This window comes from Colias philodice, chromosome 13 (assembly GCF_061535455.1).
Source record: "Colias philodice isolate Cphi_HAF_F1 chromosome 13, ilColPhil1 Martin Lab GWU primary, whole genome shotgun sequence".
Lineage (NCBI taxonomy): Eukaryota > Metazoa > Arthropoda > Insecta > Lepidoptera > Pieridae > Colias > Colias philodice.
The window spans coordinates 4,008,945-4,021,112 of NC_143098.1; the positions used below are offsets into that span (position 1 = coordinate 4,008,945).

The 12,168-nt window shown below is 31.0% G+C and overlaps 2 protein-coding genes across 2 annotated transcripts; both read right to left on the reverse strand.

The window, feature by feature from the left end:
- Positions 1 to 250: 250 nt before the first annotated feature.
- On the reverse strand, positions 251 to 7,991 carry LOC149483303 (gustatory and odorant receptor 22-like). Its single transcript, XM_089702937.1, has 9 exons — positions 7,881 to 7,991; positions 7,141 to 7,279; positions 6,738 to 6,988; positions 5,662 to 5,922; positions 3,863 to 3,990; positions 3,423 to 3,582; positions 2,470 to 2,541; positions 1,236 to 1,325; positions 251 to 602 (listed from the first exon to the last, which is right to left on the reverse strand). Exons 1-9 carry the CDS (start codon positions 7,989 to 7,991, stop codon positions 510 to 512), a joined length of 1,305 nt encoding a protein of 434 aa, XP_089559063.1. The 3' UTR covers positions 251 to 509.
- An 857-nt stretch (positions 7,992 to 8,848) lies between these two features.
- Positions 8,849 to 11,260, reverse strand: CHMP2B (Charged multivesicular body protein 2b). The gene is made up of 6 exons (XM_089702298.1): positions 11,073 to 11,260; positions 10,886 to 10,977; positions 10,603 to 10,719; positions 10,246 to 10,426; positions 9,769 to 9,875; positions 8,849 to 9,271 (listed from the first exon to the last, which is right to left on the reverse strand). Exons 1-6 carry the CDS (start codon positions 11,104 to 11,106, stop codon positions 9,170 to 9,172), a joined length of 633 nt encoding a protein of 210 aa, XP_089558424.1. The 5' UTR covers positions 11,107 to 11,260; the 3' UTR covers positions 8,849 to 9,169.
- Between the last annotated feature and the right edge of the window lie 908 nt (positions 11,261 to 12,168).

Here is a 12,168-nt window from a genome sequence, read left to right on the forward strand (position 1 = left end):
CTGAATCCTCAATTTTACCTTACCTCCATATAATTTTATCAACAAACCATTCATTAAACGGAAGGTCAATAAATAAAACATGATTTTTCTTCCACTCTACTAATAATATTAGTAATACATACTTTATTGTGCACAGAGTTTTAAACATGATTTTATTAATATACTTATAATATACTGTATGAAGGATTTAAAGAGCCAGAGGAACTTATGATACCTTATATATTTAATTGTTTATCAAAATAATCTGTCATATCATGCAGGGCAATAGCCTCCTGATGAGGAAACTAAGTGAGGCGCTTCCAACCAAGTTCAACGGTCTTTCCATACAAATAATGTGCGTCTAATGTGTGTGTGTACCTAACTGAGTGTATCTTGAAATATACATTTACATATCAAACATTTTACAAATACATAAAAGTAGGTACCTATGTGTAGTGCATTTGATTTTCTACAGTTTAAAGAAAACGGGTATATTATCTAAGTAATAACTACATTCATGTTGTTTTGTATTACTCTAATTTGACAGCAATTTGAGGCTCCTTTGGTAAAGATATTTTAAACTGCAGAAGCACTATTAAGTAGATCGCGATCATACTAATGGCCTGAAACAAAAAAACATATGTCCATCTCTTAAAAGTAGTATCCAAATATTACAAAATTATTATCTAATAATATAATAATTCAGTTACTCTTAAAAAATACAACTATTATTACATATAATATAATAGATATTTCGTTACATAAAGTATATAATTTACAGAATTAACAAAAACTAAGCAACATTGTTATAATTAAATATTGTAGGTATTTTGTGTCAACGCGTGACATTACTAAGCATTAATACCAGATCTTTTTCAACTATGGTTAAAATAAACTGTCGGAACAATTATTAATACACTCGGGAAATAGGGCGTATTCCATTTCAAGGTACTTTGGAATCGTGTTTCGGATCACCGGGCGTTGTTAACAACTCCTTAGGTACATAACCTTTGAAATTAATCTTTATTTCCCGAATTTAAACTTTAATCATTATACTTTGAGGTGTAAATTTAAAATCCTTTTATAGTGGTACTCTTATTATTAAACAAAATTTACCCTTTGTTTGATCGCTATATACCTATCGAGTTACCAAATAGCAAAATACAAACGTAACGTTAACTTTTGTCTTTAAAAATATCTAGCCTTTAATATATAATAACATTACTCCTATGAGTATCCCTATCCCCGATACTAACCGAAGTAAGCAACTCTCTGTTGACATGAGCATATCCCTTCAAGCTCACTACAGCTGGATTCATCTCAATGGCTTGTATGAAGTGATCGATCTGTATTATGAGATTAAGATGATCGTTAAATATGTCATGCAAGTTATGAAGATTCAGTTTAATAAATATCTGGAACTTAATCAGTAATATTAGTATTTTTTCTAGTATTATATAAACTTCTGCAAATTTTTAAAATGCTCGTATTCGTTAAAGTGTATATGGTATATCACAATGACACATAATAAACTTTCATTTGACCACCGAGCGCCCCGATCGGGGCGCGACACAATAGATTATCTATTGTGTCTGTGATTCCGGGGACTGATGGATTGTGAAATTTTACTCAGAATTTTAAAGGTTTTTTGGATTTATTGAATAAATAATTAGACAGCTAAATTATATAAGCATACATGTACCTATGTAGTTAATTGTTAATATTTTTTTACACTTGAAAGAAATATCGTCTATTAATTTAAAACTAAAACTATTCCACAACATTTATCTTAAAGATGCACAGCAGTCAGCTCTTTATTAAATGGGTTGAAACAAAATTTTTGTTATATCTTTTTGAAAAAAGCTCCGATACATAAAAACTTCACGTGGCTGAACAAAGAACTATTTATGCCCGTTCCAATACTACGAGATATGTTTCCAATGCTTTCATACAATATTCAAATGCACAATGTGTTATATTTGATTGCCTATACCTTTATATAAAACCCAATTTGTATCTTAATCACATTTATCTGTTGTCAGTTTTGTTAGCAAACAATCCATGTTCCTATACAAATATAAATACTTATGTAGGAACTTTATACAAATTAACCTTTAGGTTTTGGTAGTTATCAAAGTTAGATAGTTCATCATCATCTAGTTGTCTGTGTATAGGTTGTTATTACTAAATACATAATATATTGTAAAGTATAGGTCTATTGGATAAAGGCATAGGTATACTACTATATAACATTACTTGTTTTCAGTCCAATTTCAGTCCTAATATAATCACGTTGTTTCTCCATGGCACTATGATTTTAATTGATCAGCTTATTGGAATCCATACCGCTAGGAAATTCCAATAGGTACATTAAGAACAGTAAAATTAAATAAATTTAAAATTATATTAATATTCTCTGTAAAAATGGAGCACCCTTGAAGTTTCTCACATCATTACTTCTGAGAAGTGCATCAATTTTACGAAACTTACCTCTTTTTGCGTTGGTCTATCAACTGATAAAACATCGATGGATAAAAGCGTCTCTTGTACACCAGCTGCTACCTAGGAAATAAGAAACATTATCTTTGTACTTATTACACCGTGGCTCTACTTTGTACAACCACTATAATCGCTATAAAATTAAAGCGAAGACGACTTTTGAAAAAAATGTATTACATAGTTATAACATTTACTAATTATAACAGCTTGTTTTGATGTTATTAAATTACTTACAGAACCTGATGACTTCCTTTCTTTAGATTATGATGTGACGCGTGGTAAGGCCACTGTTTTCTTACAGTAGGTATCAAAATATACCTACTTAACTAAGAAAATAGTATTTTAATAATACTTAAAATAAAGTATTATTAAAATACAATTTTCATGGTATTTACATTAATTTTAATCTAATAATTCTGAAAAGCTTAACATTCCTTGCTATTTAAAAGATAACTTTGAATTTTTATCTGCCAGGAGTTTGAACCTACGATCTAATGATAACCTAATGCTAAGTGTTCCTGTTCACTCAACTAAATTTTATAACGCTTCTTTTACTGTTAAAGCTGTGCAACTTTGGAATGATCTACCCACCAGCATTAGGAAAGCTCAATCGCTTGAGTCTTTTAAAAATATGGTAAAGAATCATTATTTGCAAACCTGCTAATTTTCTGTGCTGTTTTTATTTTTGTGTTTTATTTTTAGTGTTTTTGATATTGTTTGTTTTTTTTTGTTTATTTTGATTTGAATGTTTTTGTATTAATTTATTTGCTTTATGTGTACACTATCTTCCCATATTTGCAACTGTATATTTCATGCTTGGTACTGGTTGCTTGGAAGAAATTGCTGTTTAGCAATAAAGCCGCCAATTGCTTCTGATATCCTTGTATTATAAAATTAAAAATTTGTGTGCAATAAAGAATATATAACTATAACTATAACTATACTTTAAGTGTAGATTTGTGTGAGCAATCTGCGAATATAAACAATAAAGTCGAACAGTATGCAGCATCTACAAATAAGCCCATTTCCTTGAAGGTGAAGCCAAAGCCGTGGTCCACTATCTCTGATAGAGCGCCGTAAACCGCTATTGTTATGTTGAAAAACCTGTAAGCACCCATATGAACATGAATCTAAAATGCAAAAGCTAAAGACGAACAACGAAGAAATTCATTTTAAATTATCATCAGTTTTCAAGAGTTCAGCATATGAAATCTATAATTTAAAATAATAATTATATATATATTTTTTAATTACGATAGTCAAGATTAATTCAACTATATCGCGTCGTATCGTATTAGTATTTGTTACTTTATTTCGAATATTTTATTTTTATATTGGAAATCTTAGTTGGAAATATTATTTAAATTATAAAAAATGTACTTACATGAACAAACAGTATGTGGAATAAGTACGAGCATAGGCATTACCAAGGGACTGCAGCAGCTCTGATAGATTGAGCCAAAGGAAACGATAGCTTGATATCAAATGGGCTGTACATTCTACATTTACATCCTGAAAAATTATGAATTTTACATTATTAAGCACTCTTTTCGTATTGATCAATAATTAGGAAGTACAATATAATGGTCAACGTTATAATATTATTATTTATTACCGTATCTAATGTTCTCCGTACAAAACACAGTTAGAGCAAGATTTTCCTTTGTTTGTATTATATTGTATTTGGTAACTATTTCAAAACGTAGGTACTCAATAATTTAATTTTTATTAATTATAATAATATAGTTAAGGCAACTCAACGTAAAAATTAGCAATTAGGTACCTAGAGTTGAAAGGTTAGGACTTAGGGCGTGTATTTTAAAACTAATTATAAAGGTTAAGTGCTTTTGGAATATATCTTTGCAACGCTGACACGTTCTGTACGATAAAAGCTCAGAAATACGCGTATATTTTTATGAAAGTGAATTTAAGGTAAAGCCTGGTTTAATACTGTATAGAGATATGGAACAATATAAAATGCAAAATCCTGTGCAGAGTAAGGGCGCGTTCCCACTATGTCGTAACGACTAATTTATCGTTCGACGACTGTCGTCTCTACCTGTTCCCATTATAACGATTGTTTGTCGTCAACATTTTTTATCGTTTAGCGACTGTCGTATCTAGCTGTTCCCATTGGATCGCGACGACATTTTATCGTTTCCTGGCAGTCGCTTTGTCGTTTACACATCATCAGCAAGCTACAAATCTAGTCGCCTCTGCGTTCGCTTGGTGATTACTAGTGCGTTTACTCTCCTGAGTTCAATGGACGTCATAGAGTTGCCGTCCACGATTTTTTATCGTTTTACGACTGTCGTGCTTGCCGTTCCCACTGTCACGACAAAGTGTCGTCACTGCAAAAACTGTCGTAGACGACAGTAAATTGTGTCGTTCTAAATGTGAACACCTCCATTTAAACATATAAGCCACGACACTTAAAACTACACGATTATCTGTCGTCACGACACGGTGGGAACGCGCCCTAAGGCGTTATCGTGTAGAATCGTGTTTTCTTTATCCGTACGACGTGTTCCATTATTACATATTTTCCAGCTATAAACTAGTCTTGAAGTAAAGGAAAATATATAGCTTAGGTAAGTATTTAGGAAGTAACACAATGTATAAAATATTAATGCTTTATACTAGCTTTACTACCACAGATAATATAATATTATAACTACTAGTAAAAAGTAATGCTATCTACTATTATTACTAATAATAGTGTGTAGAATAAATTGAGATATGTAGAACTTTATGTAATTGAGATTTTTTTATAATGCAACAATAAATAAAAAACTCGTTTATTATTTTTTTACAATTGCAAATGTTAATCGTATCCTAGTGTGAAATAGGACGAGATGTAGCGTGTTCACACTGTTGTGTTTTATTTATTCTAACAAAGGAAAACTGTTTTAAACGAGTTGTGTTTGTCCACTTTGTATTCAAACGTTCAAATTAAAATAAATAACAGGCAAAGTGCTATTATTCTGACTAGTTTAGTTAATATTTTTGACAAATACTATTTCATCGCAGATTTTTTAAGATCTTATCTTGTGATTTATATTTGTTATTTAAGATTTTCGTACGTAATGTCGGTATTTTTTCTTATACTATCTACAATGTGTTTTTTGACCAATATAAAGTTGCATTCTATTCAAGGCTTGAGTTTTAATAATTCAAACTCACTCGACGAAAACAATTGGAGAGACTCTGTGATGCTGTCTTTATTCCTCTACAATTAATGTACCAGAGAGCGCAGTTCATATTAATCATCGTTATAATATGAAAATAAGCTGCTGTATGACGTAATAAAAAGCCATCCAGTAACGCACAAAGACTTAGAAGGAAACATACAGCTAGCAGCAAACACCCCACACATATAATAACAATAGATGTTTTCAAGTTGGGAAATTGAAGATTTTCACCAGTAATTCGATAATATCTCACCTGGAATAAGCACTAGAAGTTAAATTTGAATTAGGTATACAGTAGATTTTATAATAAAAGAGACGTATTTTCCTATATCAAATTTGCAGTAAACTAGAGTTTCATACATATTTGCATTCGAAAAGTCTGAGTAGGTAGGTACTAAGTGTACCTACTGACTACTGTTATGTTTAATTTATTGATTAGATATATCAATATCACATGCTACAAAATAAATTTGGTTAAGGAATAACAGAACATACAATACTGTACCGAGAATTAAATAAGATAGAGCAGTAACACTAAATCTCGAGTGGGGATTGGAAATCCATTTAGTATTGATTTAATAAACAACAAGGCTACTGTTGTAATTAGATAAAAGATATTTTGTGGATTGATAAATGCGTCGATTGTATTATTGCAAAGGTAACTTCATCTAAAATATTGTGGAAAATGTTTTATTTTTATTACTATACTCGTGTACTTTACAATAAATGTAAATTAAGTCAATAAAAATATATAAAACGTTATTTTTAATTATTTAATGTATTATTTTTACTTTTCATCAAGTAGGTAGGTAGGTACGTCGTTAATAAATTATAACTGCTGCAATCTCGAAATCCTGATCATAATTTAAATATCCTTATAAATCGACTCTAGCTCTACAACACTCCAAGCTCTAAAGTTCAAGTTTGTATCCTTTTAAAAAGTTTAGGTAAAAATTCAATTGTAATTATTGCTTTAAATAATATTATTCCTATCCTACATGAGTACACTACAATTACTATGTTGAGTGCAGAAAAATTTAGTAAAATACAATCTACTATTTAACTTACTTGAAATTTTCCCCAGCTCGTTTTATAGATTGCCACCTGATGTGCTACACCCCAACCAACAAAAGGTATCCAGAAGTGGGGAACAAGAAATGCCACGAAGAGAACAGCGTAAATATAATCATCAAACTTTTTGATTGATCGCAATATCATTACTCTTTCATATCCCACGAATAAGACAATGAACGTTGTAATTATGTAAAAACAAATCGCGTAAATCGTAGCTTTAGATCGCCAGCTAAACGTTATTGTTCCTAAAAAATATAAAAATGAATTTTTATTTAATTTTGAGCCTTGAAATTTTTATACCTTGTAATTATAAAGGTTGTACTGTATAAAAGAGCTTAAATTTAAATTGTTTATAGCTTATCCCTTTGTTATATCCATATTCTTTAGTTAGAAATACCTGGGCGCGATCGCGTTATGGGCATAACGGCCAGAGCTCTGAAGAGAACCAATAGCAATTTGTGGTCCCGATAAAATTGATCGTGTATTTCACAGGTATCACCATCTTGTGACGACAGCATGTTCCGCTTAGCACGTTCCTTTTGAAAGGGTTCAGATTAAAAGCTTATAGCAGTGTAGATACCTAGTAGGTACATTTAGGTTGCATGTAGAAGGATCGTAAGATTAGAATAAGAATACATATTTAGCTTTAAATTTACTTAGTTATTTTGACCTTCACATTACACTTATATTAGAGTTATTAGACAAAACTTAAATTAAAAGAAGCATTTCATTCAAACAATATAAAAAAAAAATACATCTTGAGTAATTTTACACGTAATTCATAGGAAAGAATAAACCTTTAATCAATATAGGTAGAGCTGCGTATGTCTGTACCACCACATATTGTAATACTGTGGTACCACCCACTTGGAAGAACCTATGTGTTATTTTGAATTTCCGAAAATTTAATTTTCATTTTTAAGTGAAACCTAACACACCCGACTTAGTATCAAAGGAAGGGATGAAAAAGTTTGTTAATATACAAAATTGATTTTTTTTATTTTTTGTGGCATAAAACGTTTTAATAGATACATAGGTATTATGATATCTTTTTATATATTTTTTTTCTTTTTGCATAAACCTAGTGCAAAGTTATCTTAAAATCTACATATTGATTTAATATAAAGCAGATCTTACGTAATCTCTTGGAGATTTTTCGTACACATCTTTATTCTTGTGAATGTGCTTCATTTCATTGAGTAATAGTGCATTATTAATCCCCTCTTCAAAAAGATGGTCTGGAATCATTTTATGTTTGACTTACTATATGCAAACGACTATATGGAACTAAGTTTTCTCTATGAATGTAACAAGAATTTACACCCTATTATTAAAGTTAATAAAACGACAGGTACAGAATTAATGGTTGTCGTCAAAAGCCATTTTTCGCCGACATCATGGAAAAGGTAAACACAGAGGAGGGTAAACTTGTGTTCAAGTTCATTAAAATTTTAAGCAAATGATCGTTATGACTTGAATTTCAATAGAATATCATAGTAACTGAAAGACTTAGGTATGAAATGCCTTCGCCTCCGTGTGTTATTATAATAATTCACTTTTATTACTGTTTTATATGTACACATTAGGTAGGTACGTCGGTACCTAATGTGTACATATAAAACAGTTTGTTCAAAAATGCAGTCTAGGTGTTGTTCTCATTTCTTTTAACCGACTTCAAGCAAAGGAGGAGGTTCTCAATTCGACTGTATTATTATTGGTTTGTTATATGAGAATTTTCGACTGGGTGAATTTAAATTTAAATACTATTCAGTTCTATGTGATGGCGGTGTAAATTTTTTGTTAAAAAAATATTATTCATTTATAATAAGGTATTTTTATTTCTTGTATCTGTCTATATACGAGAATATTATAGTATGTGAGATTCAAATTAGGTTCAGTTTTTATATAATGAAAGTTTCATTTCATTAAGCGAAAAAATTGCTCAAGTACGTCGTGATCACAGTCAAAGATTCTGTCGTGGTTCATGGCCGACACGCTATTCGACCACGACGCGTTTTGAACATTAATAAGTTAATTATTTAATTGGTAGATGTACCGTAACATTACTATTACGTAAGGCTTAGGTAAGAATGAAAATACATGAATACAACAACCAAATAATTTATTACCATATTTACATATCACAGTAAATTAATGGTTATAATATTTACATGGAGTCTTACATCTTACTTATCTCTATTTACTTAAATAAATTCATTTTCAGGACGAAAGTTAGCGATTACTTTGCACATACAAATTTCACACAATACACAAACAAATTATAGCCATTTTTTTTTCTGCAGTTCTTTTTCACTCTATTCCACATTATTTCTATAAAAATAAACAACAATTCAACCTCCATAATATATTGAGAAGTCGATTAAAATATAAACAAATTTGATTTTTTTTTACAAAATTGTTTGATTTTACGATGATTTAAGTTTCGCAAGCTGCGCCATAATTTCTTTGTCTGCATCAGCTGTCGAAGCGCCGATTTTATTTCTTGCCACGGACGGAGCATTTGCCATCTAAAAAAATAAGATAAAACTAAAGTATGTACTTTTAAAACCTCCAAGCGAGAGGAAGTAACATTTAAAATTGTTAACATTACATCATTGGTTTTTTTAGAACAAAACCAAATCATTTTTTTTTTATAAATTTATAAACTCAATTTTTTGACGTGACAACGTCTTATAATTCGATATAGCCGGCTGCACGCACGAAAAAACATGACTCATGCGGCGTTACCTCGCTCTGAGGCGTTCCATGTAAGGCTTGAAGTGCAAGTGAGAGCGCGGAATGAGTGACAAAGAAGCACAATCGGACGTTGTCACGTTCAACTATCGTCATAAACCGACTTTACAGACAACCAATTTTTTTAATAGAAGAGTGGTGGTAAGAAATTCCACAGCCCATAGGCATCTATATACTTGTCCGATATGTGTTGCCGACTTTTAAACTTGGAGATAGGCTCTCTTTTTAAATGCCTCCATATCATAATTATATTAATTTTATCAATTATTACCTTTCCACTGACTTCAATACCAATTTCGTCAAGCACTTGATTGATGATTCCTTCAGTTTCTTCTTCATCTCCCGATTCGTTCATTATATCATCCAGTGTGTCTGAAACTGGAACAAAACAAACATAATTGCAAAAACTTCATACAAATACAGTTGCAATCATCATAATCTGTTTTCTAATTTCATACTTGAAAAATAAATCTCCAAAATTGAGAACCTGACTTTTTTAAATTGACAGTAAACAGCTTAATAGTGGTAAATATTCATCAGAATTGGCCTTACTAAGAGTATTTGATGTTTAACAGTAGTAAAAACCATTCTAACTATCTCTAGACACATTCATATTTCATACCATATAAGTGGTGGTATAAATGTATATGAATTATACAAAAATATCATGATAGAAAGGTGTTGGATCTTTGACCTTTTAAAATAAATTTATTTAGTAGTTAGAAAGAATAAATAAATATTAACTTACTCATTTCATCAGTCATATCCATCTTAGCATTTGCATGTTTGAACGCCTCCATGTCTTTGGCAATTTGTTGAGGGTTCATTATCTTGTTCATATTACCCATCGTCTTGGCTGTTGTTCCCATAGCACCGGCTATAGCTACGTTTGCACCCATCGCTTTGTTGTGGATTTGAACACTTGATATCTGTGTGGGAATATCATTTTATTATTGTTTTTATTTTCAGGAATAGTTTCACAAGTTGAGTTGATTTTTAATTTGTATTTGTTTGCAATTAATGATTTAATGATAAAATTATGGACATCACGATGAGGTAAAAACTAAAAGGATTAGGATACAATAGCAGTAAGTACAATATTTACCTTACTATTAGCAGAGTATATTCTTGTTTTCTGATTCCTCAATTGCACCAACTGCTTTGCTAGAATCTTGCAGCCCGCATTGTTGCCTTCTTTAGCCATTTTTTTTATTTCCATTTCCTATAAACAAAATTTGTATTGAACAATTTTATATGCATTAAATTATTTTCTTTCCTCGTAGTCTTTTGAAGTAAATGTTATATTTGCTATGGACATAAATAAATGAACACCAGATATGATATTTGTATAAGTTTTTAACGTTTTGATAGTAGAGAAAGCTATTTACCAATTTTTTCTCTTCCCTCTCCAAAGCAACTTTGTCTCTTTCCAAATCTCTGCTTGCTTTTCGCAGCTCACGATCATTTTGTCTTTGCTGCTCTAAAATTTAAACTAAATTATAGTATTTTGTACTTTGTATATAAGTATGAGAATTGAGATGCAATAATGAACAATGTTGATGTAAAAATAAATACCTTTCACAGTTGGAGCTTTTCTGAAAAAATCCATGACAATGGTTTAACTGATTTCAACGATGCTTGAGAATTTAGTTATTAACTAATTTCTGTAGCTTTTATGACAAAAATACGATTTCAAAGAGTTCATAAAATTTTATTTGGTATGACTCAGAATTTACCAAACAAACGCGTCAACTGTCAAGTGCTCGGAGCAATTAAGGTCAAGTGACTGTCAAGTGTCAACGTCAAAATATGTATTTTCATTTTTCAGTGTTATAGCTGCGATCAATAACGTGCCGTATTTTTTAACTACGTTCAAAGTCTCCACTTCCCACTTCAAGTGAAGAAAACTAATTATAACACGATGTTGTGATCTAAACAGATGCAAAACGACATTGTTAACCCTTAATTATAATTTACAAATCCCTGGGGCCTTAGACAAAGTAACAATTAAGAAACGATAACGAAGTTAGAAAAGGCAAAAATGTATGGGATTGACATTAGATAGACCACGTGATCTAACGCGGCGTATGTCAATCCCATACATTTTTGCCTTTTCTAACTTCGTTATCGTTTTTTAATTGTTACTTTGTCTAAGGCCCCTGTAGACTTTACCATGTATTCAATCTATACTATAATATTATAATTAATCTGAAGAGTTTGTTTGCTTGTTTGAACCCGCTAATCTCAGGAACTAGGTACGTCCGATTTGAAAAATTCTTTCGGTGTTAGATAGCCCATTCATCGAGGAACGCTTTATATGATCATGCTAAGACCAACAGGAGCGGAGCCACGCGGGTGAAACCGCTGAGCGCAGCTAGTAGACGATAGAGTCTACATTAGATTCTATTGATATGCAATTGTCGGATGTATTGAATCTATAGGAAATTATTAGAAATATTGGTTAAAAATCTATCTTGTATATATAGTCTATTTTGTTACAGGCAGCAGTTTTATCGATACGCAAGCTACGTAACAAATTACCTACGCACATCCTCTCCAAACACGTCTCATAATTTAGAAACGAAAGGTGTGACGCAGAAAGACTCATGAAAATATAGTTTTATTTTAAGAAGTTTTTCTGCTATAAGTGCTATGTACATTGCACATATTT

Bases quoted from the DNA above. Each gene is read 5' to 3' on its own strand.
- LOC149483303 (XM_089702937.1), bottom strand. From the start codon at position 7,991: ATGATTCCAGACCATCTTTTTGAAGAGGGGATTAATAATGCACTATTA. The intron at 5,923-6,737 runs GTAAGTTAAATA...TGCTTATTCCAG, and splicing joins CGAGCTGGGGAAAATTTCAA to GTGAGATATTATCGAATTAC. The intron at 1,326-2,469 runs GTAAGTTTCGTA...CTCATAATACAG, and splicing joins ATAGACCAACGCAAAAAGAG to ATCGATCACTTCATACAAGC.
- CHMP2B (XM_089702298.1), bottom strand. From the start codon at position 11,106: ATGGATTTTTTCAGAAAAGCTCCAACTGTGAAAG. The intron at 10,720-10,885 runs GTAAATAGCTTT...TTTTGTTTATAG, and splicing joins AGAGGGAAGAGAAAAAATTG to GAAATGGAAATAAAAAAAAT. The intron at 9,272-9,768 runs GTAATAATTGAT...TTATTTTTTTAG, and splicing joins GTATTGAAGTCAGTGGAAAG to ATGGCAAATGCTCCGTCCGT.